Source organism: Callithrix jacchus, chromosome 9 (assembly GCF_049354715.1).
Source record: "Callithrix jacchus isolate 240 chromosome 9, calJac240_pri, whole genome shotgun sequence".
NCBI classification, from domain to species: Eukaryota; Metazoa; Chordata; class Mammalia; order Primates; family Cebidae; genus Callithrix; species Callithrix jacchus.
Genome location: NC_133510.1, coordinates 102,242,026 through 102,269,402, shown reverse-complemented (window position 1 = coordinate 102,269,402; position 27,377 = coordinate 102,242,026). Strand labels below are relative to the sequence as shown.

At 35.6% G+C, this 27,377-nt stretch overlaps 1 protein-coding gene across 20 annotated transcripts in view; it reads left to right on the top strand.

Moving 5' to 3' along the window:
* The window catches only part of ANKS1B (ankyrin repeat and sterile alpha motif domain containing 1B), a 1,309,735-nt gene that overhangs the window by 865,954 nt on the left and 416,404 nt on the right, over positions 1-27,377 (top strand). For 13 of the 20 annotated variants that reach the window (XM_002752897.7, XM_009004424.5, XM_009004428.4 and 10 more), the window contains exon 15: positions 21,449-21,555. In XM_002752897.7, the coding sequence (XP_002752943.1) occupies positions 21,449-21,555 (107 nt within the window). Of the gene's footprint in view, positions 1-21,077; positions 21,556-27,377 lie in introns of those variants that run through there. The other 7 variants (XM_035258475.3, XM_054239238.2, XM_054239237.2 and 4 more) reach the window with 1 other exon arrangement.

Below are 27,377 nucleotides of genomic sequence, written 5' to 3'. Positions count from 1 at the left end.
ACATTGAGGCTCCAGTTGTTCGTTCATTGACCAATTCTGAAATGGCTGAAATGGTTGTGAATCAAGGTGATTGTAATAAGAGTAATGATGAAGATGACATTCACACTGAGGAAAAAGTCCCTGTAGATGACATGGTGAAAATGTGTGGTGGACTTATTGAAGGTCTAGAGCAGCATGCATTCATAACAAGAAATCAAGTCAGTTTATGAAATCAATGAGAAATTTCTAAGACAAAAGACATTGTAAATGAGTCAAATGACTCTGTAGGAAACATTTTAAAAAGCCAACCAGTAGAATGCCTCCTGATCACTAGAGGACCCACTTCCTGGTCTCTCACCTGCTTCTGATGTTTCTTCCCACCTAAAATAATAAAACATAGGCCAGGTACAGTGGCTCACACCTGTAATCCAGCACTTTGGGAGGCCAAAGCAGGCAGATCACGAGGTCAAGAGATCGAGACCATCCTAGCCAACATGGTGAAACACCATCTCTACTAAAAATACAAAAATTAGCTGGGCATGGTGGTACACTCCTATAGTCCCAGCTACTCTGGAGGCTGAGGCAGGAGAATCACTTGAACCCAGGAGGTGAAGGTTGCAGTGAGTCGAAACTGCACCACTGCACTCCAGCCTGGGCAACAGAGCAAGACTCCATCTCAATTAATAATAATAATAAATAATAATGAAACATAGTCTGGGTGTGATGTCTCACATCTAATCTCTCCTTAATCCTAGCAATAGGGAGGCCAAGGCAGGTGAATCACCTGAGGTCAGGAGTTTGAAACCAGCCTGGCCAACGTGGTGCAATCCCATCTCTACTGAAAATACAAAAAAAAAATTAGCTGAGCGTGGTGGCAGACACCTATAATCCCAGCTACTTGGAAGGCTGAGGCAGGAAAATCGCTTGAACTGGGAGGCAGAGGTTTCAGTGAGTGGAGAGATTATGCCACTGAAACCTTTTAATCAAAACACAGCATTACAGATGGAGCCTGGAAGCCTGCCACTATTTCTTATTGCTCTTCTTTAACAGCTGATGCAGGTATTCTTGTGATGCTACTGTGCTGCTTAGTTATGCTGAACACATTATATTTTCCTGTATTAAGGGTATGTCATATTTTTTACTATTAAGTACTTGTGAGTAAGTATAAAAAAATATTGCTTATAAAAAAAGATTGCATGTAATTTCAGAATAATGAATTGTGGCAATGCCAAACAACCACAGTTTATCCATATGGGCAGCTGAGATTGTGATACCTTTCCTTCTTGATGGCTCAAGGTACACAAACATTTAAATGCACAAAACTATTTAAAATATTGTACTAAATTACCTTCAGGCTATGTGTACAAGATGTATATGAAACACAAATGAATTTCGTGTTTAGACTTGGGTTTCTTCCCCAAGATGTCTTATTATGTATATGGAAAATTCCAAAATTTGAAACACTTCTGGTCTCAAGCATTTTGGATAAGGAATACTCAACTTGTAACACAACCACAGTAGAATCTGGGAAAAGTTTGCTAAATGTACATAGAAACTTAAAGATGTTATTTGGCTGTGAAAAGAAATCAACATAGAACAAAGTGTTCTGTTCTGTGGACACAGAAGAAAGCAACATGTTGGAAATTTTGTCTGTATGTTATTTTAAAAAACAAACTGCAGTGTGACTATACAGGTCAAATTCATGTCAGTTCTTATATCCAACATCAGCTAAGCTATGTAAATGCTACTGCGCTGATTGTTAGCACTTCATTTTTAAAAATTTATTTTAGACTCCAGAGGTACTGAAGAAGAGAATTCCTTCATTGAGCATCAGTTTTCTTAGCTCTGTTAACAATTAATGACTGTTTTATAGAGAGAATAAAACATTATTTGTAAGACCAAAAGCAAGAAGAGGAATTAATTCAATGACTATTTCATGATGTGGTATATGATTTTATACCTCAAATTGTTTTAAGCAAAAATATATACTTTGAAAATATAATATTTTTTTATTTGTAAAATATAAAGGAATATATCCAAAAATCCAGGGAAAATTCAAGTTTCAGCTGCAGCTTGATTCTGAGTTCTCCAAAAAAGGTTATTAGGAACCAGCCTCTTTCCATCTCTTCTCTATTATGCTGTATGTTGGCTTCCTTCTCAGATTTCAAATGGTTTAAGTAAGACTGCCAATATCACCAAGATTAAGTCTTTGCAGTCTTATGCCCTGTGTGTATAGCAGAGGGAGGGTGATCTAACTTTTGTTAGATCATGTGGTTGGATGATCTAACACATGAGTTGGATCATGTGGTCAATTCTGAATGAAACGTTTTGGCCAGGGGAGCATAAAAAACACCCAGATGCATTACTTGTCTTTTGCTGTATAACAAATGACCACAAAATTTCGCAGCTTAAAATGACATTATGTTTTTTAATCTTGCAAATTCTGTGGGTCAGGAATCTAGGCATGGCTTAACTAGGTCCTTGCTCCAGGCTCTTTCATAAAGCTCAGTCAATGTGTAGGCCAGGTCAGGAGGCTCTTCTGAAGGCTCAACTTGAGAAACACTTCCAAGTTCATTCAAATGTGTGTTAATAGGATTCAGTTCCTTTTGATCTGTTGGGCTGAGGACCTCATTTCCCAGATGGCTGTTGACAATAGATTTTCTTTAGTTCCTTGCCAAGAGCCTCAACATGAATCTTGTTTCATCAAGGAAGAGGATCTCCTAAGTAAGCCAGCAAGGAAGAGGATCTCTTAGTAAGATTGAAGTCAGAATTTTGTAATCTAATGATGGAAGTGACATCTTCCTAATGCTGAGGTATGCTGTTAGAAGAAAGTTACTCAAGGGGAGGGAATTGCACAAAGCCTTCAGTAGAAGGAAATAAGAATCAATGCAGCCCTCTCAGAAGCCACCTACAGCATCAGATTTGGGTCATATACCTATCCCAGAAGATGATAGGCAAGAAACTCCTCCCAAGCACAGGAACTATGAGTAAGTGAGAGGATAAATCCCCCAAGGAAAATTGTGGTTATCAGAAGAGAACAACAGATGCTTCTGGTAAATACAACTGTCCATGACAGATACCTAGGTTGGTTCTGGGTTGTATAGAAAACAGAATAAAACAAAGCTCTTTTTCTACCCCCATGACTTTGGGTCATTATGAATCTCAATTAGTTTAAATTACCTAATTATATGTTTATATTATGGTATAAAGATGTTTTAGTCTGTTAATTCAACATTTCTAAGCCAGCTCTATTCTTTATTTTTGGTTTATATTATAATTTTCAGCCAATGCTTCTATATGAAATAAATTAAATTTCCTGCATGTGAAGTTTCTAAGATTGTCTTATGTGTGAAAAATACACACAGAATTGAGGCTCAAATTCTCTGAAAATGTATCCCACTTTACCCAAAGAAGCATTTTACGATTGCTGGGAAAAATGAAGCAGAAACAAGTTTTAGCCCTGGATTTTCAGAATATTTGTAGAAAATGGAAATAAGCATTAACTTTGAGGTCAAAATATTTTTCTGGCTTCTGATTTATAAGAATTATAGATTTACCAGTTGATTTTATCAAGAAGGTAAATAAGCATCCATCACAGAAGGTATTTACTCTAATCATGAGATTCCAGAACAGTTAAAATAGGGTAAAACAAACAAATAAATCCAATGCCTCTTCTGTGTTTATACTTAATCTCAATATATCTGCTGAAGAGTGATGGGTTTTAAATTGACCCAGAGTTTCCTGGTGAGTTCTTTCAAAATCACAGATTTAATGGATTTTAGATAGTACCTGACTTATTCAGAGAGTTGATTATTTGAAATTTGTTTCTGATTCAGGAGCCAGTTGTCATTAATATATTATTATATGTATTATGATTATTATAGGAAATAATATGTATAGCTAATAATATGTAGTCAGTATTTATTGTTATAGCTAATATTTATTTTTACTATTTATTAAGTGCATATGTGCAAGTACTATTCTAAGCATTTTCTGTATTTGTCAACATGTTTAATCCTCTCAGCCATCATCTTTTTTAAAAAAATTGTGTATTAATACATTTTTCATCACTTTGTAAAGCATACACAAAACACCTGAAATTTTAACATTGCTCTTCTAGCAATTGAAGAGTGTTCATTTTCCACTGCTTTCAAGCTAAATTTGAACCAACATTAGACAAAGTCTTCTCTATAGGAAGAATTCTCTCATGTCTGACTTCTGCAGCTGAGGCATAGCAGACTAAATTTCTTTCACAGGAAGTCCAATCAGCTGTTGAACCAGGGCTTACTTTGCTCTAAGAGACTAATAATATTTGGAGGCCCCTCTGCCCTAAATACTGTCTCCTGAAATAATTAGTTGGGTCGTTTTGTCTATTTTCTCTTTAAGAAAAGGAGCCTTACAGGCTTTCTCTATCTTTCTACTTCCAGTTTCTTTCCTGTATTCGTCTGTCTCCCACATCCTCCAGGGAATGTTTGCGCAACAAAAATTTGATCAAATCTCTCTGTTCTCAGGAAAGAAAAGAGTTACTGTTTTTTGTGACACACAAGTCTCTTGATTGTTTGTTTCCTACTTACCCTATGCCCATTTCTGTGCAGATTTACCTCCTCATACATGCACATGTAACCTTTGAGGTACAGCAATATTGAATCATTTGTAGTTCCTCAAACATACCTTTGCACATGCCGTTCCCTCTGCCTAGAACACCATCTTCCTTCTTTTTGCCTCACAAACTCCTACTACATCTTCAATGCACAGATTAGATGGTCTCCTCTATAAGCTCTCTATCCAAGCCAAGTTAAGCATCCTCCCCTTCCTTCAACATTTTATATATCTTACACACATCTTCAATATAGTACTGATCATCCCGCATGGTAATTTTCTCCTCACTAAACTCTAAAATCCTTAAGGCGGGGACATGTTCCCTTTCCTCCCTGGACCTAATACAAAGGCTGTCACACATGCTGGCTCGATGACTTAATTCTCTGATCACCTTCTTCTCCATGAAGATTCAAACATTTGCCAGAAACATTAAAAGAAGGGAAAACAAGAACAAAATCAACGGAATTACTATTTTTTTCCAATCAGGTATGGCCTATATATATAATTTTGTTGTCTGCCAAAAGATTTTAGCATTTTAGGCTTAAATTTCATTTCCTATTTTAGACCATACCCCAGCACATAAGTTGTCAGATCTGTTTTGTAAAGGCTGGTATTTCTTAAGTGCTCCATGAAATTTTAGTTAGAAATAAAATGCAAGGCCTTAGGGAAAATTGAATCCAAGCTCCTGACTTCTCTTAGCATTTAAACACCAGTTCATAATCTTGGAGCATTTTCCTATTTGAATCTTGGTGCTATGATCCAGAACTTTGTTGACCACAGCGTTCCCCAATTCTTGGAAGGACTAAATCCCTTCATTTTTCTGGTTTCTGCGACCTCTATTTTTGAATTTCAGAATGGCTATCCTGAAATAGGATAGCAGTCAGTGGAAGAAGCATTGTTCTTATATGTTGTCTCTTTTCCTGCTAATTCTTATTGCCAGTTTTTCTCCATAAGGAAGAAGGGTATGTAGTTTATAATTCTCAGCTCAGAGGACATCTAATATTGGAAAAATGAGATACTGCTACTTACTAGTTAAAAATAGAATTGTTAATCAAGATTTTTCTTATTCTATCCTACAGAAATGAACACTGTTCACTTCTAGCTCCTACACCTGTATCGCAAGATGTAAAAGACAGGAAGGCAGGCTCACGTAGACACCAGCACTTTAGTTATTAGCGGAATAGCAATTTCCTTCCCCAATGTGGGCATAGACTTCTTAAGAAATTGTATGCTTTTTTTTAAACCAGTGCCTTTGAAAATAACCAATCTTTATGTAAAATATGTTAAAATAACTAATTGTCCCTTTTGCTAATTATAATAGAAATAAGAATCATCCTTTCTTTGCCAGTCCTGGCCCCACGCACTTTTTTCTCTTTTTACTTTTAGATAAATTGCAAAAACCAGGCTGCTTAGTACTGAAGACCTGACTATTGGTGCATATTAGAGAAGACAAAGCCTCTAACAACATCCCGGGTTTGGGAATTCTGATCACTTCACGGTACAATTAGCTTTCCTGTTACTTGGCCAGACTGCTCACCCCATGCATTTTTGTCTGTTGGAAACAAAGAGAACTGGGCAAGGAAATGCGCTGATGGCTCAGGACCAGTCTCTTGGTCGAGGGACTGAATGAACACAAGTATCTATTTTACTGGCAGTAAAGATAATAATACATCCCTAGGATTGAAATAGCTCTAGTTACAGTGCTTTTTTCACGTGCTATTTCATCTCAGCTTCAAATAAAACCATGGGATAGATGGGGTGAGGTGTACCCTCACTCTCCCAAAGAACAACTTGGCCCGCAGAAACTAGTCTATTGCTCTATATTAAAAATAGAAGAAACAAATATTTAAATTGTGTAAAAGAGCCAGGATTCAAACCCAGGCAGCCTGGCTCCAGAGTCACTGTCTCTCGTCTCATCAAAGCAGCTGTCTTCTAGACACATAGCACAGGCATCCATCCATGCATTGCAGACCAGCTGAGCACCCATGTGGAAACAGCACTGAAGCTGCAATATTTCAGAATCATAGCAAAGCCCTTTGCTGACATGAAGTAAAAATATCTAAGTGATGGGCTTTACTCTTCCCCCACCTCTTGTTATTTCCTCCTGCCTTTTCTCATGGCTTTTCACATTAGAAGCCAAGAGTGATGAATGCAAGGTGAAGAATAAACAACAACAAAATAACCCCAAGAAGGCCTTTTAAAACAAACTTGCTGGCATCTGTATGGATGAGCATTCTTACTCCTGCAAAGGGGCAAATTTCCCATTAAGTGCACCTAGAACAGAGAAGCAGCATAGAGTAGTGGCAGAAAGCTTAATTAGGCTCTGGAGCCAGGCTACTTAGGGTTCAAGTTTAACCGGGCAGCTTTAGACGATTCATAACTTCTCTGTATCTTATTTTCATTCCCTATAAAAGGAGATGATAACAATAGTACTACTAATTTACTATAAAATAATGTGAGCCAATACATGTAGAACATTTAGAATAGAAGCTGACTCACAGTAAATCCTCAATATGTGTTTGCAGTTGTCTTACATAATGAGATAACAAAAAGCTGGACACATAGTAGGTGCTCAATAAATGTTAGCTACCTTATATTTTCTGTGGCTTTGTTCACTGGAAAGACACATTCTTTGAAAAGTATGTGCCTTATGTCAGTCACCTTGATGCTAGGATAAACAGATAGTTATTACATTTTGAAGGGTTCAGTCGGTTTCTTTGTCTTTTTTCTTAATCTCAGTCCAGAAGTTTTCCTTCATCCTTCCCAAATGTCATTTTCCTTCTTAGCAAATATAATTAACTGCTGCCTCTGCCAAATCATCTTACTCACCTTAACTGTTCCATCAGAGTTTCACCAAGTAACACCTATTAAAGCAGGAAATATTTTCTCTAATGTATTTATTCTCTCTATGTGGTCACAATAAGAAGTCATGTCTCTAAGTTTTCATATCTCTCATCTCGAAGGACATTTCTCTAAATGATAAACTCATTTTCTCCACTAGGCTATAAATTTCACAAGTACATGGATATTCAAAGCTCATCTCCCCACTACCTGGCAAAATGCTTAAAATGTAAATATTTACTGAATAAATCAGTGAATGCTGAAGAAATGAATAAATTATAAAAAGAAGTCTTTTCCCCCTAATTAACTCAAACTTAATTAAGAGATATCCAAAATTGATCAGAATATTAGCTACCTTCTACTTTTAAAAGAGTACATTAATTTTAGTTACCTAAACTAATACAATGGATTTATTTTAATACGATTATGACACTTTTCAGACAACATCCTGAAGTAACACATTTATCTCAATCTCCTAGGACTCCAATGGCTGTGTAATATATAAGAAGACTGATATTAAGAACATGCCAAAAGTAAAGTACTACAGAGTTTTACCTCCTCAGGATCACCATGGCACTACAATACAGAGCAGGTTATGGCCTTCCAGTTGGCTATCCCCACTGCCTAGAACTCTAGCTAGATGCCAGAATGGCTTGTTCCTTTAGTACCTCCAAGTATCTTTTTAAATTTTACCTTTTCAGGGAGGCATTCTCTGATTATTCTGTCTAAAATAAGTTACTTCTCTCCCCATCGTTCTTTTTCCACTTTAATTTTTAAACTAGGCTTATTGAGGTATAGTCAACCTACAACAAACTGCACATATTTAAAATGTACTCTTTTTGGTACCTGATACATATATACATGTCTGTGAAACCATCACCACTATCAAGAAAAAGAATATATTCATCATCCCCTAAAGTTTCCTTTAGCTTCTTTGTAATCCTACCAACCTTGAACTCCTATCTCCAGGAGCCTTTAATCTGTTTTCTGTCACCATAGATAAGACATATATAAGTTCTCTCTAGAACTTTATATAAATGGAATAATAAAGAATGTATTCTTTTGGTCTGGGTTCTTTCACTGTGCAAAATGATTTTCACATGCCTCCATGTCTTGTGTGTATGAACTTTTCATTCCTATTTATTGCTGAGTAATATTCAGTCATATAGATATACCACAACTTGTTTATCCATTCGTCTGTTGATGGACTTTTAGGATGTTTCTAATTGTTGGCTATTACAAATAAAGTTGCTGTGAACATGCATATACAAGTCTCTGTATGGTGTATGTTTTTATTTCTTTTGGGTAAATAAATATGTAGGAGTAGAATGGCTGGGTCATGTAGTGGATCTATATTTGGCTTTTTAAGCAACCATCAAGCTGTTTTCCAAAGTGGTTATAACATTTTCTATTGTCACCCAGCAGGGAATGAGAGTTTCACTTAATTTGCATCACTGTCACCACTTGGTATTCTCAGACTTTTAAATTTTAGACATTCGAACAAGTAGTATCTCACTGTCATTTTCCTAATGATTAGTGATGTTGAGCACCTTTTCAAATGCTTATTTCCCTTGCGTATATCTTCTCTGCTTCTGTTCAAATCTTTTGCCCATTTTAAAAAATTGATTTGTTTTCTTATTACTGAGTTTCGAGAGTTCTTTATATATTCTGAATACAAATTTGTTATCACATGATTCACAAATGTTTTATTCTAATCAGTGGTTTGTTTTTCATTCTCTTAATGTATTTCAAAGGGAAGAGTCTGAAAATTTTAGTTATCATTTTTATTTTATAATTGTACTTCTGGTACCTAACCTAAGGTTAAGACATTCCCTAAATTTTTTCCTAAGTTTTCTTCCAGAAATTTTGTAGTTTTAGATTACGTAGTTAGGCCTATGATACAGTTTGAGATCATTTTCATATATGGTAAAAGAGATGGATTAAATTAAATTTTGCATGTAGGTCTTCTGTTGTTCCAGCATAATTCATTGAAAGTATCTCCTTTCTTTACAGAACTGACTTTTCACCTTTGTCAAAAATCAATTGATCCTCTGTGTGTCACTCTATTCCTGAATACTATACTTTGTTTCATTGATCTGTTCGTCTATCTTGACACCAATATCCTATTGTGTAGATAACCATGTCTTTTATAATAAATGTTTTTTTTTTTTTTTGAGACGGGGTTTCGCTCTTGTTACCCAGGCTGGAGTACAATGGCGCGAACTCGGTTCACCGCAACCTCCACCTCCTGGGTTCAGGAAATTCTCCTGCCTCAGCCTCCTGAGTAGCTGGGATTACAGGCACGCGCCACCATGCCCAGCTAATTTTTTGTATCTTTAGTAGAGACGGGGTTTCACCATGTTGACCAGGATGGTCTCGATCTATTGACCTCGTGATCCACCCGCCTCGGCCTCCCAAAGTGCTGGGATTACAGGCTTGAGCCACCGCGCCTGGCCTCTATAATAAATGTTAAGTCAGGTAGTATACATTTGTGAACTTTGTTCTTTTTTCAGAGTTGTTTTGATTATTCTGGATCATTTGCATTTCATATGAAATTTAGGAGAAGCTTGACAAGTTCTACCAAACAAAGCACCTACTGGGATTTTGATTAGGATTAAATTAAATTTATAGACGTATTTTGGAAGAACAGATCTGTTAACAATGTTGACTGTACCAATTTATTAACATAGTATATCTTTTCATTTATTTAGGTCCTGTATGATTTTTCCGAGCAATATTTTATAATTTTAAGTGTATGGGTCTGACACATCTTTTGACAGTTTTATTCCTTAGAATTTCATAGTTTTAGTGCTGTTGTAAATTATGTTGGCTTTTATTTCAAATTCCAATTGTTTATTGTTAGTGTAGAGAAATACAATTGGTGTTTTTATATTGATCTTATATTCTGCAACTTTGCTAAACTCACTTATTATTTCTTGTAGCTTTTATGTAGTTCTTACAAGATTTTATACATAGAAAATCATGACGTTTGAATATAAGCCAGAAGCACTTCTACTTTTTCCTTTCCAATATGAATGCATTTTATTTCTTTTTCATAACTTACTGCACTAGCTAGAACCTCCAGTACAATGTTCAGTAGAAGTGTTGAGATTGGACATTCTTGTTTTGTTTCTAAACTTAACAGAAAAGCATTTGGTCTTTCACAGTTAAGTATGGTACTAACTGTAGGTTGTTTATAAATGCCTTTATCAGGTTTAAGAAATTTCTTTCCAGTTCGCTGAGAGTTTTTATGATAAGTAGATTTGGGGTTTTGTCAAATGATTTCTTGCATCTACTGAAATTATTATATGGTTTTTCTTTATTTGTTAATCTGATGAATTACATTAATTGATTCTCCCATGTTTAAGAAACCTCACTTAGTCATATCATATTACTTTGTATATATTGTTGAATACTATGTGCCAAAATTTTGTCAATAATTTTTACATGTAAGTTATCACAGATACCGGTACATATAGTTTTCTTTTCTCATAATGTCTTGATCTGATTTTGGAATCAAAATAATGCTGGCTTTATAAAATGAGTTGACAAATATTCTCTTTCTTCAACTTTCTGGAAGAGTTTCTGTAGAATTGCTATTATTTCTTTATTATATGTTTGGTAGAATTTATCACTAGCGCCATTGAGGCCTGGAGTTTTGTTTTATATGAAGATTTTAACTGCAAATACAATTACTTTAATAGATAGAGAGCTAGTCAGTTATAAACTTTTCTTCATGAGTAAGGTTTGTTACCTTGCATCTTTCAATGAATTTGTCATTTCAAAGAGTTGCTGAATTTACTGACACTAACAGTTACTTGTAACCTTTCTTTATTATCATTTTCATATCCGTAAAATCTCTTGGGCTGTCACTTCTCCCATTCCTGGTATTGATTACTTCTTTATTCTCCTTTATTTCCTGGTCAGCCTGAAGAGAGATTTACCAGTTGAACTAATCATCTCATAAAACAGCTTTTGGTTTCATTGATTTTTCTCTATTGATTTTTTGTTTCCTTTATTTATCCTCTGATCTTTATTTCCTTACTTCTGCTTACTTTTTTGGAATTATTTTTTATCTTATTCTCATTTCTTAAAGTGAATTCTGAGGTAAATAATTTGAAATTCTTGTCATTTCTAAGGTAGGCATTATTCCTCACTAGTATAGTGGTATTTCTGCCTGTCTAATATAGGCATTTAGTGCTATACATTTATCTCCAAGTACCACTTTACCTGCGTTTCACAAATTTTGATACACTGTTTTCATGATTAATCCGTTTAAAATATTTTCTGAACATATAAAAAACTATTCTAACTAAACTACAAACAAATGAAAACAGCAACCCCAAGATAAAGATGGTTACGAGGATGTGAAATAGTTGTAACCAATGAATCTTTGTAATAATTAAATCTAAACTGAAATGTATAAACCAACTGGGAGTGTGCAACATAAAAACTAAATAAAGGCTCTTCGAAGAGAAGGAATGCATTATGAGGAAGTTCTAGTAATCAACTAGGAAAAAGTTTACTAAATGATTATCAGCAAAACCTAGGAACTGGTTTGGAATAAGGCAGATAGGTAAAGGAAAAACATTCCGGAGATCACATGTGGCTGTCGGAAAAAGAGAACAAAGAAGGGAAAACATTCTGAGGGTCTAATTTTACTGTAGTAGGAAGGATATATGTCATTTTTGACAGTGAAATAACTGGTAACTAACTTATTTTCAAATAATCATAGAAAAGTATATATCTGATCACTAGAGCAGGGAAAAATAAAGTAACCCTGAAAAAAAAATAGAGAAAGATCTCAGAGTCTTAAAGTTAAAAAGAGAAAAGTAGAATGAATAAGAATGTCACCAGAGTACCAAAAATGAAAAAAAGGAAAATGAGGAAACAACAATGTAAATAAATATTAACATAAAATAAGATGGAATGGTTAAAATCAAGCATAATTGTCATTACCTCAAATTGTATTTGCCAATTAAAATGTAAGCCACTGATATTGTATATTTTAAAACTTCAGATTAAAAAAATTACAGCTATGGGCTACTTATGAGACACCTTTTTAAATGGTCATTTTTTAAAGTTAAAAATAATGTGGTAGACACCAAAAACATGCATAAAAAGAAAAATGGATCAAAAATCTGACAAATGTCTAGTATCTAGACTATATAACAGATTCTCAAAGCTCAACAATACAAAAACAATCCAATGAAGAAAAGAGCAAAAGATATGAACAGACACTTTAACAGATACAGGCAATAAGATGTTGTTCAACAAATTAGCCATGAGAGAAATACAAATTAAAACCACAGTGAAATATCAGTGCATAGCTATAAGAATGACTACATAAAAAAATTGATAAAACCAAATACTAGTGAAGATTCAAAGAAACTGGATCATTTGTATACTGTTAATGGGAATATAAAATGGTACAGCCACTCTGGAAGAGAATGGGTAAATGGTGTGGTGCTATCATGGAATACTACTCACCAATGAAAAAAATAAGCTACTACACACTGAATAATTTGAATGGATTTCAAAGGAATTCTGTGGAATGAAAAAAAAAGCCGATTCCAAAAGGTTATTTAGTATATGGTTTCATTCATGTAACATTCTTGAAATGATAAAATGATAGAGATGGACAACAGATTAGTACTTGCTAGGGGCCAAAAAATGGGAAAGGGAGGAACATGGCTATGGCCGTAGAAAGGTACCAGGAGGGATTCTTGTGATGATGCTGTCTGTGTCTTGACTGTACAGATTGTCACACGATTTGCATATGTGATAAAATTGTATAGAACTAAACACACATAAACACACACACACATATACACACACAGTGCATGTAAAACACATGAAATATAAACAGGGCCAGTGAATTATTTGCAGTGCCAATGTCCTGGCTGTGATATTGTGATACTGTGCTAGTCATCCAGGATGTCACAACTGGAAAAAAATTGAATAAAATCGATACAGAATCTTATTGTTTCTTATAAATTCATGCAAGTTGACAATTATTTCAAAATAAAAATCTTTTAAAAAGATGATAAAAGGATGGATATCAGGCAAAAATATCCTAGAGCTATCAGGCAAAAAAACTGAATAAAGTGTGGTTTATCCATATTGTGGACTATCATGTAGTTATTTTTAAAAAGTTGAAAAAACCTAAAAATAACTATTTTAACTTTTTAGAAATAACTAACAATAAATTAGAACTCATTTACTTAGTAGAATGTTTAGAAGATGTAAAATGAGCAAACTAAGGTTCAGAAAAGTGAGTGATATGATTTCATTTTGATGAAACCATGCCAAAAATACTTTCCCATATATGTGTATATCCGAACATATCTGCTTTTGTGTATGTGTGTGTGTGCGTTATTTTAAAATGGGTAAATATATGTGAATATACTTACCAGTTTATTAACATGAATAACCTTACAGGAGGATGGATGGTGCAGGTTGCAGGATGGGAATGGAGGAAGAAAGAAAACTAGAGGAAAAAAATAGCACCAAAACTACCAGTATATATGAAACAATCCCAATGTATATTTACATATAATTATATATGTGTATTTTGTTCTTGTAAATTTAAAGAAATTTTAAAACTTGTTTTTATTGTTATTTTATATCATTCAATAGTTTTGAATCTACTGATATACTACTTATAATACATATATATAATCTAAGTAACCAATTAAAAAGTACAATTCAGTTGTTTTTAATATATTCACAGAGTTGTGCAACCATCATCACAATTTTAAAACATTTTCATCACTCTAAAAAACACCCCAAATCCATTAATAGTCATTCCCTGCAGTTCCCTTCTCCAGCCCTAGGAAACCCCTAATCTACATTCTGTCTCTATGGATTTGTCTGTTACTGACCTTCTAATTATACAGATATAAATAGAAATAAATATATATTTATACCAACATATGGTCTTTTATAACTAGCTTTTTGTTTTCACTTGGCATGGCGTTTTCAAGGTTCATGCATTTTGCAGCATATATCAGAGCACTTCATTTATTTTTATTGTCAAGTAATATTCAATTGTATGGATGCATTACATTGTATTTATCCTCTCAAGGGTGTAGCCTTGGCCATGTGCACAGTTTTGGGATGGCAGTGGTTATAGCAGGGCTCTCTTTGTCTCTTCTCCTAATCTTTCTGTTATCTCTCTCATTTGATATCACATCCAGATATTAGAATCCAGTAATTGCCTGCTGATTGCTCTATTGTTTTTGACCATTTCTGAGCTATAAATTGCTCCAGAGTCTGCTCCAATTAAATTTGGGAAGGAGGAATTTTTGAAGCTAGTATTTGAAGTTGTTTTTTTTTTTTTCCTCAGCAGGGGTCTTCTTAACTGTCTTTTTCTGTTTCTCTAAAACTAGCTAACCTACCATTTAGCTTATTTCCCTACTGTAGCTATTAGCTACTTTTTAGTATCTCCATTGGGTTTTTGGGGGGATTTTTTGTTTTGTTTTGTTTTTTTAGAGACAGGGTCTTGCTTCACCCAGGATGAAGTGCAGTGGTGCAATTATAGCTCACTGCAACCTTGAGGTCCTCCCATCTTAGCCTCCTAAGTAGCTGGGATAATAGGCACATGCCATCATCTCTGGCTACTTTTTAATTGTTTATAGAAATGGAGGTCTTGCTATGTTGCCCAAGCTTGTCTCAAACTCAAGCAATCCTCTCACTTTGGCCTCCCAAATTTCTGGGATTACAGGAATGAGCCACTGTGTAACCTCCATTGATTTTGCTAACACCTTAGGCTTAAACTTCCTCACACTCTGTGTCAAATAAACTCAGTTTCACAAACAAAAAGTTCCATTTGTGTGTGGAACTGAGTTTATTTGACACAGAGTGCTCATGGATTGAAATATGGTTAAAATGGTCATACTTCCCATGACAATCTATAGATTCAATGCTATTCCTATCAAACTATCAACATCAGTTTTCACAGAACTAGAAAAAACTTTTCCAAAATTCATGTTGAATCAAAAAGAGCCCAAATAGCCAAAGCAATTCTAAACAAAAAGAGCAAAGCCAGAGGCATCACATTACCTGACTTCAAACTATGCTATAAGGCTACAATAACCAAAATAGCATTGTACTGGTACAAACAAGACACATAGACCAATGGAAGAGAATAGGGAACCCAGATATAAAGCCACACACCTACGGCCATTTGATATTTGACAAATCAACAAAAATAAGCAATGGGAAAAGAACTCCCTATGCAGCAAATGGTGCTAGGATAGCTGGCTAACCATATACAGAAGAATGAAACTGGACCCCTACCTTTCACTATATAGAAAAATTACCTCAAGATGGATTCAAGATTTAAATATAAGACCTCAAACTATAAGAATCCTAGAAGAAAGCTTAGAAAACTGCATTTTGGACATTGGCCTTAGGGAAGAATTTATTACTAAATCCTCGAAAACAATTGCAACAAAAACAAAAATTGATAAGTGGGACTTAATTAAACTAAAAAGCTTCTACACAGCAAAATAAACTATCAACAGAACAAACAGGCAACCTACAGAATGGGAGAAAATATTTGCAAACTATGCATCCAACAAAGGTCTAATATCCAGAATCTATAAGGAGCTTAAATAATTGAACAAGCAAAAATAAATAACTCCATTAAAAATGGGCAAAAGACATGAACAGACACCTCTCAAAAGAAGACATACAAGTGGCCAACAAACATATGAAACAATGCTCAGTGTCACTGATCATCAGAGAAATGCAAATCAAAACCACAATGAGATACCATTTCACACCAGCCAAAATAGCTATTTCTAAGAGGTGTAGTAGCTGCTGCCGAGGCTGCAGAAAAAAGGAGACGCTTATAAACTGTTTGTGGGAATGTCAGTTAGATAGTTAGTTCAGCCTCTGTGGAAAGCAGTTCAGAGATTTCTCAAAGAATTTAAAACAAACTACTATTTGACCCAGCAATCCCATTACTGGGTCTATATCCAAAAGAAAATAAATCATTCTACCAAGAAGATATCTGTGCTCATATGTTCATTGCAGTACTATTCACAATAACAAAGACATGGCATCAGGCCGGGTACTCATAAGTGGTGGATTGGATAAAGAAAACATGGTACATATATACCATGGAATACTATGCATCCATAAAAAAAATATATATATATCCTTTGCAGCAACATAGATGCAGCTGGAGACAATTATTCTAAGGAAATTAATGCAGAAACAGAAAACCAAATACTGTGTGTTCTCACTTATAAATGGTAGCTAAATATTGGGTATTTGTGGACATAAAGAAGACCTCAGTAGAAAGTGGGGACTACTGGAGTAGGCAAGGATGGGGGGTGACAAGGGATGAAAAACTACTGGGTACTGTGCTCAGTGCCTGGGTGATGAGATCATTCATGCCCCAAACCTTAGCATCATGCAATATACCCAGGTGGCAAAACTGCACATGTACTCCCTAAATCCAAAATAAAAATTGAAAACAAACAAACAAATAAGTCAACCCCTTGGAGGAAAGCTTTAGAGTTTTCTCTTCTTATAAACAGACTCTCTCTTTAAGCAAAATCTTTGAGCCACTCTTCCAGGTAAGGGGCAGAAATGATAGCCTCTGGTCTTCTTAGTTTACCTTTCTGAGCATGGAACCTCTACCCTATATGTGAGCAGTCGAGGGCAGTAAGGTCCCAATATTTTTGGCCTGACCCAGCTGGGATAAACTTTCTACTCTATGAATGGAGTCTGGAAAAAAGAAGGGAGCCCCTGACCTCTCAGCCACACTCACCAGGAATTGAACCTCTAAAACTTAGATTTAGAGGAAATTGGAAATGCTGGCCTGCTCCTTTTGATGAGATCCCATGTTGCTTGGTTGAGATTTGAGGAGGGGGGAGCCCCCTTCCTCTTGGACACACCCAACCAAAGTGGAGCTTCTGTGGAGATGAGTTGCAGGAGAAGGAGGGGCCAGAGGACAGCCATGGCTCAAGTGCTACAGAATCTCAGAATCTCTGTTCTTACGAAGTTTTAATGTCTGTTTTAGGAAGGAATAATTTTTCATTATATGCTCTTAGGACATGTTGCAAAGAGTTTGATGGTTGGTTTTTGTTGGTATTGTTTTTGGTTTTTGATTGTATGTGGGTTTTTTTTATTGTTTGTTTATAATTTTCAACAATTAAGTTTTTTGGCTGGGGCTTGGACCTGTGGAGCTCCTTACACTGCCATTATGGGAGTAAAATCCATAGAATTATTTTTTGAAAAGACTGTACCAAAGACCTGAACCAGGATTCTTTTAGAGGTTTGACTCATGAGAAAATGCTTCAGCAAAACCACAAACAAACAACATGACTCAGGGTCTCTTTCTTCCTTCTTTCTTCTCTTTTATACCTCCCTCTACCCTATCCTCTCCTAGCTCACTTCCTCCATATTATAACATTTTGTCAACATATAAAAATTATTGAATAAAAATTGAAGGATTGAACAACTAAAAGAATAAAACTCAGGCAGTCTATATAAATTTTGTAAAGCAGTTCATAACCAGTATTTTCACTGAGTTGTGTTCTTATATAGCAGTCTGAACCTTGAAATAATTTCCACCATATATATATACTCTCTTTTCTAATATATAATTTTTATTTTTATTGATCTATGGGGTACAAGTACAGATTTGTTACATGGATATATACATAGTGGTGAGGTCTAGGCTTTTGGTGTACCCACCACCCAAATAGTGTACACTGGACCCACTATGTAATCTCTTGTCCCTCACCCTTCTCCCACCCTCCCCCTTCCGGAGTCTACAATGCCTATTAGTCCAATCTCTATGTCTGTGCACACACACACACTCTTCCTCTCCTCTCCCTCTTTCCTTCTCTCTCTATTAAGAAATGAGAATCTCAAGAAAGCCATTCCAATATCATTTATTCATTTAATTATTCATGTATTTATTTACAAAGTTGATTTAATAAGTAGGATGTGTATGGTGCTCTGCCAGGCATTTGTCCCTGGTTTGCATTTTAAGAGATGATGAAACAGATTTGAAGAGCTGGCCAATCAGCATATGCCTTGCCAAGCCAAAAAGTTATTGTCATGTTTGTTCAATTTCCATGTAGCATATTCAACTAATTATAATTTAAAATGGCCAGGAGGAGCACTGTGGCTGTGATCTTAGGAGAAGCAATAATTGAGATTTTCCTATTCTTCCACCTTGTAACAGCTTTAAAGCTGGCCAGGGACAAAAACTATGTTGTTTCCAGCTTCTCCTACAGGTAATATTGAACAACTGAAATCTATTAAAATTGATTCGTAAACTACTGCACACTCTTTGTTCTTCCTTAAAAATCCAGGACCAATCAGCAACAAAATATAATCAAGTACAATACAGTCTGCCCAGGGCTGCTTATTCAAAAAGAGGATGAGGAGATGGGCGAAAAGCCAGACCTGAAAATTCTGTTTAAAACACAAGTTATTTTCTTTTAAATAAATAATTTAGAGACTTGGGATAGAGTTAAAACATTTTTTTAATTTGAAAATAGAAGAATTTTTTGTACTTTGGATTGTGAAATTACATTATTTTGTTTAGCCAGCTATGTACTGAATCTTCACTATGTGCAATATTAGCAAAGCATATTTCCTGCTTTCAAGAAATAAGTCAGACACAAATTACTAAAATGGAAGACAGAAAATCTGTTACAATAGAGGGTCTAAAATGCCATTTAAGACAGAGAAGAAAGAGATTTTCCTGTTAGAGAAGATTAGAAGAGATTTCATAAAGGAAATAGCATCTGATTCAAAGCCAACAAATTGACAGAAATGTGGGGACATAATAAAACCAACCAAAGCACATTACGGGCTGCCTGTAGATACCAGTAAGTAATCCTGCCTGGCTAGAGCAGTGGAAAAGGGGAAATCAAGTTAGATGATCTGCAGTCAATCATGAACACCCCAAAATGTCATCAGAGGAGTTGGGAGTTGATTTTGAAGATAACAGAAAACCACAGAAGGGTTTTGAAACAGAGAGTAGTAATCAAAACTGTGTCTTAAAGGCATTATTCTGACACCATGCATAAAATTGATTTTTTAAATATTAGAGGTAGAAACACCAATACAGAAGTCATTCTTCCACTAGACTAGGTGGACCAGAACTACGAGAACAAAATCAATGTAGGCAGAAGTTCCGTAAATATAAAACAGGAAATAGAATAATGGGAATGGATCACACTGGGAAGAGGGATGATAGAACTTGGGGACTGATGTCAGCAGTGAAAGAGGAGCAGAAGATGTTTTGAGGTTTAATGTCTGTGTGCCAGGAAAGTTGACAATGCCCTTAAAAAGAGAAAGGAAGCAGAGAAAGATGAAATTTGAGAAAAAAAGAAAAGTGATGTTTCATTTATTCAATAAATTCGTATTAGGCACTTACTATGTGCCAGGTGGCTGCTCTGGGGGGATGAGAGAGTTATCTTTAAATTTTAAAGCTCTTTATGGAAGAGGCACTGTTCCAATCTGTGCTTCTCCAAAGGCAGAGCTGGAGCAGTGAGTAGAAGCAAGGTAGGAAGTGAAATATCTTTCTAATACATTGAGGCTTCGTGAAAAGTAGTAAGAGCTCTGTTACAGGCAATATTCAAGTAGAAGTTGGAAGATATTCTTCTAGGAACATTGTAGCCAGGGATGCCTACGTTAGGAAAGAGGTTAGACTAACTTTTCTGCAAGCTGTAGAGTCTATTTTTCTGATGATCTAGTCCTGTGGGTTCTATTCTTAATCCCTGTTATCTCTCAATTATTAAATAAATTACTCAGTCTATCTGCCATTCAGTAAAACTCACACATTTATATCTGTTATTCTTGAATTATTTTGGGTTAGGACTCATCTTCTTTATTAAAAAAAAAAATTCTACACAGTTAATGTTACCTTTATAGCTAATTTAGAATGGTAACCCCGGTAGATTGGGTTATAAATATCAGAGGGAAAAAATGATTTCTTGTGCCTAATAATACTTTTGTTTGGAAGAAGCCATACAAACAAGAAATAAATTATCTTGATTTCAAGATTGCGATGCAGTTTGTTGCAGTATTTCAAAAAAGAAAAATATATATATATATCTCAGAGAGGCTCATTTTGTGATAGCATGGTAAAAGAAACGGAATACTTACTCTCCAAACACTGCAAAGCTTTAGATCAGAAGCATTTATCTCTGCTGCATTTAAAAAAAGAAAAAGAAGAAAAGACAGGAAAGAAAGGAAAGGGAGAAAGGGAACCTGTCGTGAGCTCTGTTATAAGCTATAGTTCAAGCTTCGCATTTCCTGGTTCTTTTGAAACGTAAAATTCCACAACAAATAGCTCTGTAACGTATAACCAGTATGAAGATTCAATTCAGATTTAAGTACTTTGGTTTGCTTTTGAATCTTGCTATTTTCTGCATTTGTTTTGACTGCTCTCATCATTCAAGATTGACGCTTGGATGGGTGTGTAGGAGGAAGCAGCAGCAGCAGGCTTACAGCTTGCAGACAAAAAAAATCTGCCTTATCTGATGGCTATTATTGAAAATGCGAGGTGTAGCCTGGGCTGGGTAATGAAGGGGAGAGAGCGAGGGGGAGCAAGGAGCATGGAGCTGCATACTGATGAGTGTAGGAGTACTTGATAAAAAAGAATTCTGGCTGCCGGCCGTGCATTGCTCATTGTGGAGTACTCCAACAATCACATAGAACGCAGACCAGCCCAAGCTGACAGCTTGATATGCCTTCTTCTGCTGCCTGGTTTTGGGGGCTGTATGACGTACTGGTCGGTAGTAAAGATTAATATGTAAGAAATGTGGAGCTAGGATCAAGTCATACTCCACAGCCTGCCTGGCAAACTATGTTCTACTTCTGACTTTGCTCTCTCGCTGAGAACATTAATCTGTCAAGCTGGCGGGCTCCTTTGATAGCAACTTTCCCAGGGGCATGATGTGGCAATGCCACCTCTCAGCCCAGGACTACCGCTATTACCCCGTGGACGGCTACTCCCTGCTTAAACGCTTCCCTCTTCATCCTCTTACAGGACCCAGATGCCCTGTCCAAACAGTGGGACAATGGTTGGAAAGCATTGGGCTACCTCAGTACGAGAACCACCTGATGGCTAATGGATTTGACAATGTGCAGTTTATGGTAAGACGCTCTCTGTGTCCACGGAGCTGCCTTTTGTCTGTCTTTGCTTCTTATGTGTCTTACATGGCTCAGAGGCAGCCTGATTTGCACCAAAATCGGTCAGATTTATATATGTAACTGCATCGGAAGATTGGATGCCCTTAGGACTGAACTTACTGGGTACATATAGACTCTTGATAAAAAATGAGATCTATATGTATCCATATACATATGTGTTATATGAATGAACTGGTGAGAGTGCTATTTATAGGCAGTAAAAGAAGATTAATATTGATATTCTCCCTGTCATTCTTTGTATGTTTATTTTATAAATTTGTAATCTTAGAATACTCAGATTATATTACTCTTCAGCTAATTTTTGATTCTTACATTATTTCACTTGAGCACCAGCATTTAGTGGTTAATGAGACAATTTGTCATGTTTACGGTGTGAAGATCGTTTCTTTTCCTGATAATTGTTCAATAAGCAGTTTAAATCATGTGGACAACCTTCAGTTCATTAGCAAACTGCTTCAGATGGTCAGTTATGGAGAGTGTTCACTTCCACATGCTGATTGAAGAGTGATGAAGTATTGTTTATTACTTTAGGTGGAAGATAAACACTTTGGTCAGTTAGCTGTCAATATTTAGAAAGAGGTTTGTAGACTAAGTATAGTCTTGTACTTCTGAATACTGGTCTACATGCAGTCTGAACCTGGCATTTGCTAACTTTCCACCGTTTTGCATATAGGTGAGGAAGGAGGATGGGGAACTGTGCAGACCGAAAATTCAGCTTTCTAATCATTTCCATACCTCCCCCAGTGCTCATCAGTTCCCCTTGTTAAGCTACGTCACAGCTTTATTACCTTTCCTTGCTTTTAAGTACCCATCACACATGTCAGTGATCCCTAAATTTAGAGACCTACATAACGCAGGCATGCAGCACACAAATGACTTGTGGAAATAAGTAACAGCCCTTCCTAAATAAAATAATAGGGCTGACACCTGCAGCTTATTAGTACCAGAAACGATAACACAACAGTGAGAGCTGGTTAGATTATTTATTTCTATCTCAGATTATTTTTCTCTGAGGTTGACTTGAGTATTATAGATTTGAAGATTATTAACATTATTCAACTTCTCCTTCTCCAAAAGTATGTATGCCCACGAGTTTTTAAAAATAAAAGAGACATAAATATAGGAAGATATACGAGCTCTAAGTAACTGTATGTACAGAATGCTTTATGAGTGATTTGCTGGGTTTTTTATACTGAAATATGCAGCTACTGTTATTTTTCTTGTGTTTTCTTTAGTTTAGATCCTTCTGTGTCCTTAAGTACTGTCACTGGTTATATAGACAAGATATTGTGGGTATTGAAATGAAAAAAAATGGAAGTTCTTCAATTGCTATTAAAGTCTTAGAACACTGAGCAGATTTAGGACAGACTTAGCACATTAAATAGATGGCATTAAGAATTAAAGAATCAAACAGAATTGAAGTCTTTTCATTGTTATTTGTGTTTACTATATATTTAAATATCTTAATTCTTTCTCCCTATGTCTACTTGAAATAAGGGTTTCTCATTCTCGCCCCGAAACCCTTGTCCAAATTTATTCTGGTCCCATGAGAAGTTAGGTCTTTGGATTTCCTGGATCATTTGGCCACTCTGCAAGACTTTAATTCAGCTTATTTTTCCTCTGAATGTTAAACACGTATGAGCAAATATAATACCTTTTTGAAAGCCTCAACTGAAAGGTTAATCAAACAGTTTTCAAATAAGCATTTGAAGAGTGATCGTAAAAATTATTCGTGAATGAATCATGTAAAAGCACTGCAAAATTTATCTGGAAGGCAAAATTCTGGACATATGTGATATAACCAAGATCTAATCATAGAATATATTCTTTACTTGCCTAATTTGAAATATTCTGTAAAATTTTCTAGAAAATGATATTAATTTAGATGGGCCAATCAAATACTTTATTCATGAGACAGAATTATCTTTTTAGAAAAACTTTGAATTGCCATTTAGAGGAGTTAATTAATTATGAAAATGAAGCAAATCATGAAGTGGTATCATCAATTAGTGCTTTATATGCTGTTATACACCATTTATTTGCTGCTAGAATCATAGTGATTAATTTCTACCTTTATAAAAATTATTTATTGATCTACATAATCTAATTTATGTGATTACAAACTTAGTTAAATACATGAATATGATTGACTCTCTGTAAGAAACATATTTCTTTAATGTGATGAAAAATCCATTATACTTGCTTAGTCTCCACTCAGTATCATATTCTGGCTTTTGTTTTTCTTGAAGCACATTCTGACCTGCATTTATTCCTCCTGTTGCCTAAGCAACAAGCACCACACTCCTATTAACTATGATGTAGTGCAGGTCTTATTAGCTTTTTTGAACAAGACAGTAGAAATCAAAAGGATGTAATTAATGTTTGTTGAAACATCATAGTGCATCCATGCATAGATGTACTTTATTTAGGAAACATTTTCAGGAGTTAATTTTTTATTCAATCAAGAATCCATTAATGAATGTGAACTTAAAGTGTTCATATAAGTAACTTAAAGTAGTTATTGAAAGCTTTAAAAATTATTTGCTAAATCTGTTCTACATACATACTTCCACATGTAAACACAATATGTGGATGATTTATTGCCATGGCTATAATTATCTTTAATAAAGACTATTATCACCAATGTCTAAGACCCCAATTGTTTTTTGTTTTTTGGGGTTTTTTGAGATCAAGTCTTACTCTGTTACCCAGGTTAGAGTGCAGTGGCGTGATCTTGGCTCACTGCAGCCTCCATCTTTCTAGTTCAAGCGATTCTCTTGCCTCAGGCCCCCGAGTAGCGGGATTACAGGTGTGCATCACCACACCCAGCTAATTTTTGTATTTTTAGTAGAGATGAGGTTTCACCATGTCAGCCAGGTTGGTCTAGAACTCCTGACCTCAAACTATCCACCCACCTTGACCTCCCAAAGTACTGGGATTATAGGCGTGAGCTACCCATGCCTCCCCCTACAATTGTTTTTAAATATTTGTCACTTATTGCTCCTCCTTCAGGCTAATATTTATTCTTAATTTTACATATGTTTGAATTTTTTCTACATATCTTAAGGTTCAAATTTTAAACTTTTCCTTTATGTATTTCATTTTGGTTTGTAGAATAGTTGTGCACACAGTTTAGATCCTTCTGTGTCCTTAAAAATGTAAAATAAGTAGAAACTGGTATAATCAAAGAACAGTTAGAAAGGCACATCAGGTTACCTGAGACTTTAGGAAAGTCACATCTATGTTTAAACCAAGAGCCCTTCACAACAGAATCTTTTGTCTTAAAATCTGCCGAGATCCCACCCTTCCTGTTTATCCACTCAAATGTCGTCACCTCCCTCCTGCTTGGCAAAGCCTAGCTGATACTCACTGTTGGGAATGCTGCCATGCCCTCTGACATTTCACTCACCTCCCCTGAATTTGCAACATATAGAATGTGTTTAAGTTTCCACATTTTTTTTCCACCAAGAAGTTTAGGTATGGAGTGATTACTGTACAAAAATGCACATGCTTATTTACTTCCTCATTATATTTGTCTCTATCATCATATGTGTTTTTCATAGTCTAATGACTGCTTCCTAAATTTTAAATTCCAAATGATCTATTCTTATCTTAATAACTTTGCTCTTCTGTACTCTCTACCCACTTCTCCTGGACAGACATTTCCTTTCCTTCCCCTCTGTCTTTTATCCTCAGGGTATAACTCAATTCCTGCCTAGTTCAGGTAGCTTTCCTTAATGACTGCAGTCCAGAACAGCCTCTTTTTTCCTGAACTCACGCAGTAGTTATGTTTGATATGAAAAAAATATATTTGGCATGCCATTATTCTCTCTCTAGAAATAGGAGTTAAGTTTTCACTTGTATGTATCTTGTCTTCCCAATTAGACTGGAAGCTTCTCAAGTCCAAGTTCTGTGTATTCAGTTTCCTTGCCTTCCTCACAACTCCCAGCATAATGCTGTGTGCATAGAAATCAGCCTGTAAAAACTGAAAGCACAACAGATTGTTGTAGGTGGACCTCCAGTCTCATTTTAAAACTGGAAGCCTTATTCTGCCAATGGGAACATGGAACATTAGTACCTTTACTCATTCATGCAACAGACACTCCTTAGACATCATTTATGTGCTAGGGACAGTGTTAAGTGCTAAGGATGTAACAATGAATAAGACATGATCCTTACCCTCAGGGAGAGTACAGTATTTCCCTCAGACCTGTATTGGTTTGAGTTGCATGCACATCACACACATACACGTTTCTTCATGCACACATAGGTGCACACACACCTCACCACAGGGATCTTGCCCCTCATTCTTCACATAATCACCATCACTTAGCATGTGAATTTACTAGCAATTGGTTTGTCAGCAACAAATTGCAGTAGATAATAGAAGAGGTAAAGTCTATCATAGCATGAAATAAAGGAAGATGAAGATACTGATGACATCAAAACATTGGCAGTGTTATGGTAGATTCATAGTCTGAAGACTGTATTAAGGAGTTTATATTACTTGGAGGAGGACTGAATCATAACCTCACCGTGATAACTATCTGACAGTTATATTTGTAAACTCTAATCAAAATGGGGAAGAATGAAATTATTACCAACTCATTTTTTAAAGCATCTCCTGTGTTTCTAGCAATTGCCATCTAGGTTGACTTGGAATGCTTTGACCCTTATTAAAATGTTAAAATGCAGCCTTTACAGAATAAGAAGTAACAGTAATACTGATAGCCCTACATGAATTGGCATTTCCATACACTTCCGTACAGCAAGCATTCATAAAGGACTTGCTGAAGGTCAAAGTGAGTAGTGCCTATTAGACACTGAAGTGGAGCCACAGAGCTCTTGGTGTCATCCATTTGAGCAAAATATTTGCACAAGGTAGAGCTTATACATATTTAATTAAAACTTTTTTCCTATTGCTGTGGTGCAATTTACACATTAATGGACTTACATCGTAACTTTTCTATAATGAAAATACCATTTGCAGTTGGCCTGAAAAAATGACCTTTTAAGTACCTTAGTAGCATATTGTGATCCAAATAAGAAGTTAAACTTGTGAAGTAGAAAATAAATTATCCCTAAAGTGTGAGACTAATCACCCCCTATGATAATTTCTTGTTCCAATATTGGTTAGGAAAATTTTGTGAACTTACTGAGATTTAAAGATACAAGAGAAAAATACCTGCCAAATTCCCTGTGCCTTCTTTTTTCTCAAACAGGCTAGGCTCAGAGTTGAGTGGGTGGCCTTATGTTAAAAGTACAGCTATAGTTTTCCAAAATCATTTAGGCCAATAGTTTCAAACCCACTTTCGAAAGAAAAAAAAAAACATAACCTTTTCAACTGCCAGCATTTAAAAATCTGTGGGTATCTAAAAGTCAAAGCCAAGAGGGTTTGACTTTATCTGGACAACAGCTTAATTACAAATATAATAGGCACAGCCTCACAGTGGTATGAGATAGAACTAAAGTAAGACTTCTCATTTCCACTATCTTGTTTCTCTATGATTCAGTTTACTCATCTGTAAAATCAATCTAATGAGGGATCTAGAAGAAATGTTCTTTTTGATTGTTATTTAATATTTTTAGCTCTTTAAAGAGGCAAGTACAATATTGTTGCTGGCAGAGCTACTAATTGTTCTTGTATATCCCATTAGCCTTGCACGAATACTGATTGCTTGTGCAGCAGAAAGTCAAAATGAGGGCATACGCAGGGTGACTATCTTGGAAGAATGGCTTTCAGAAAAAAAAATTATTCGAATGTT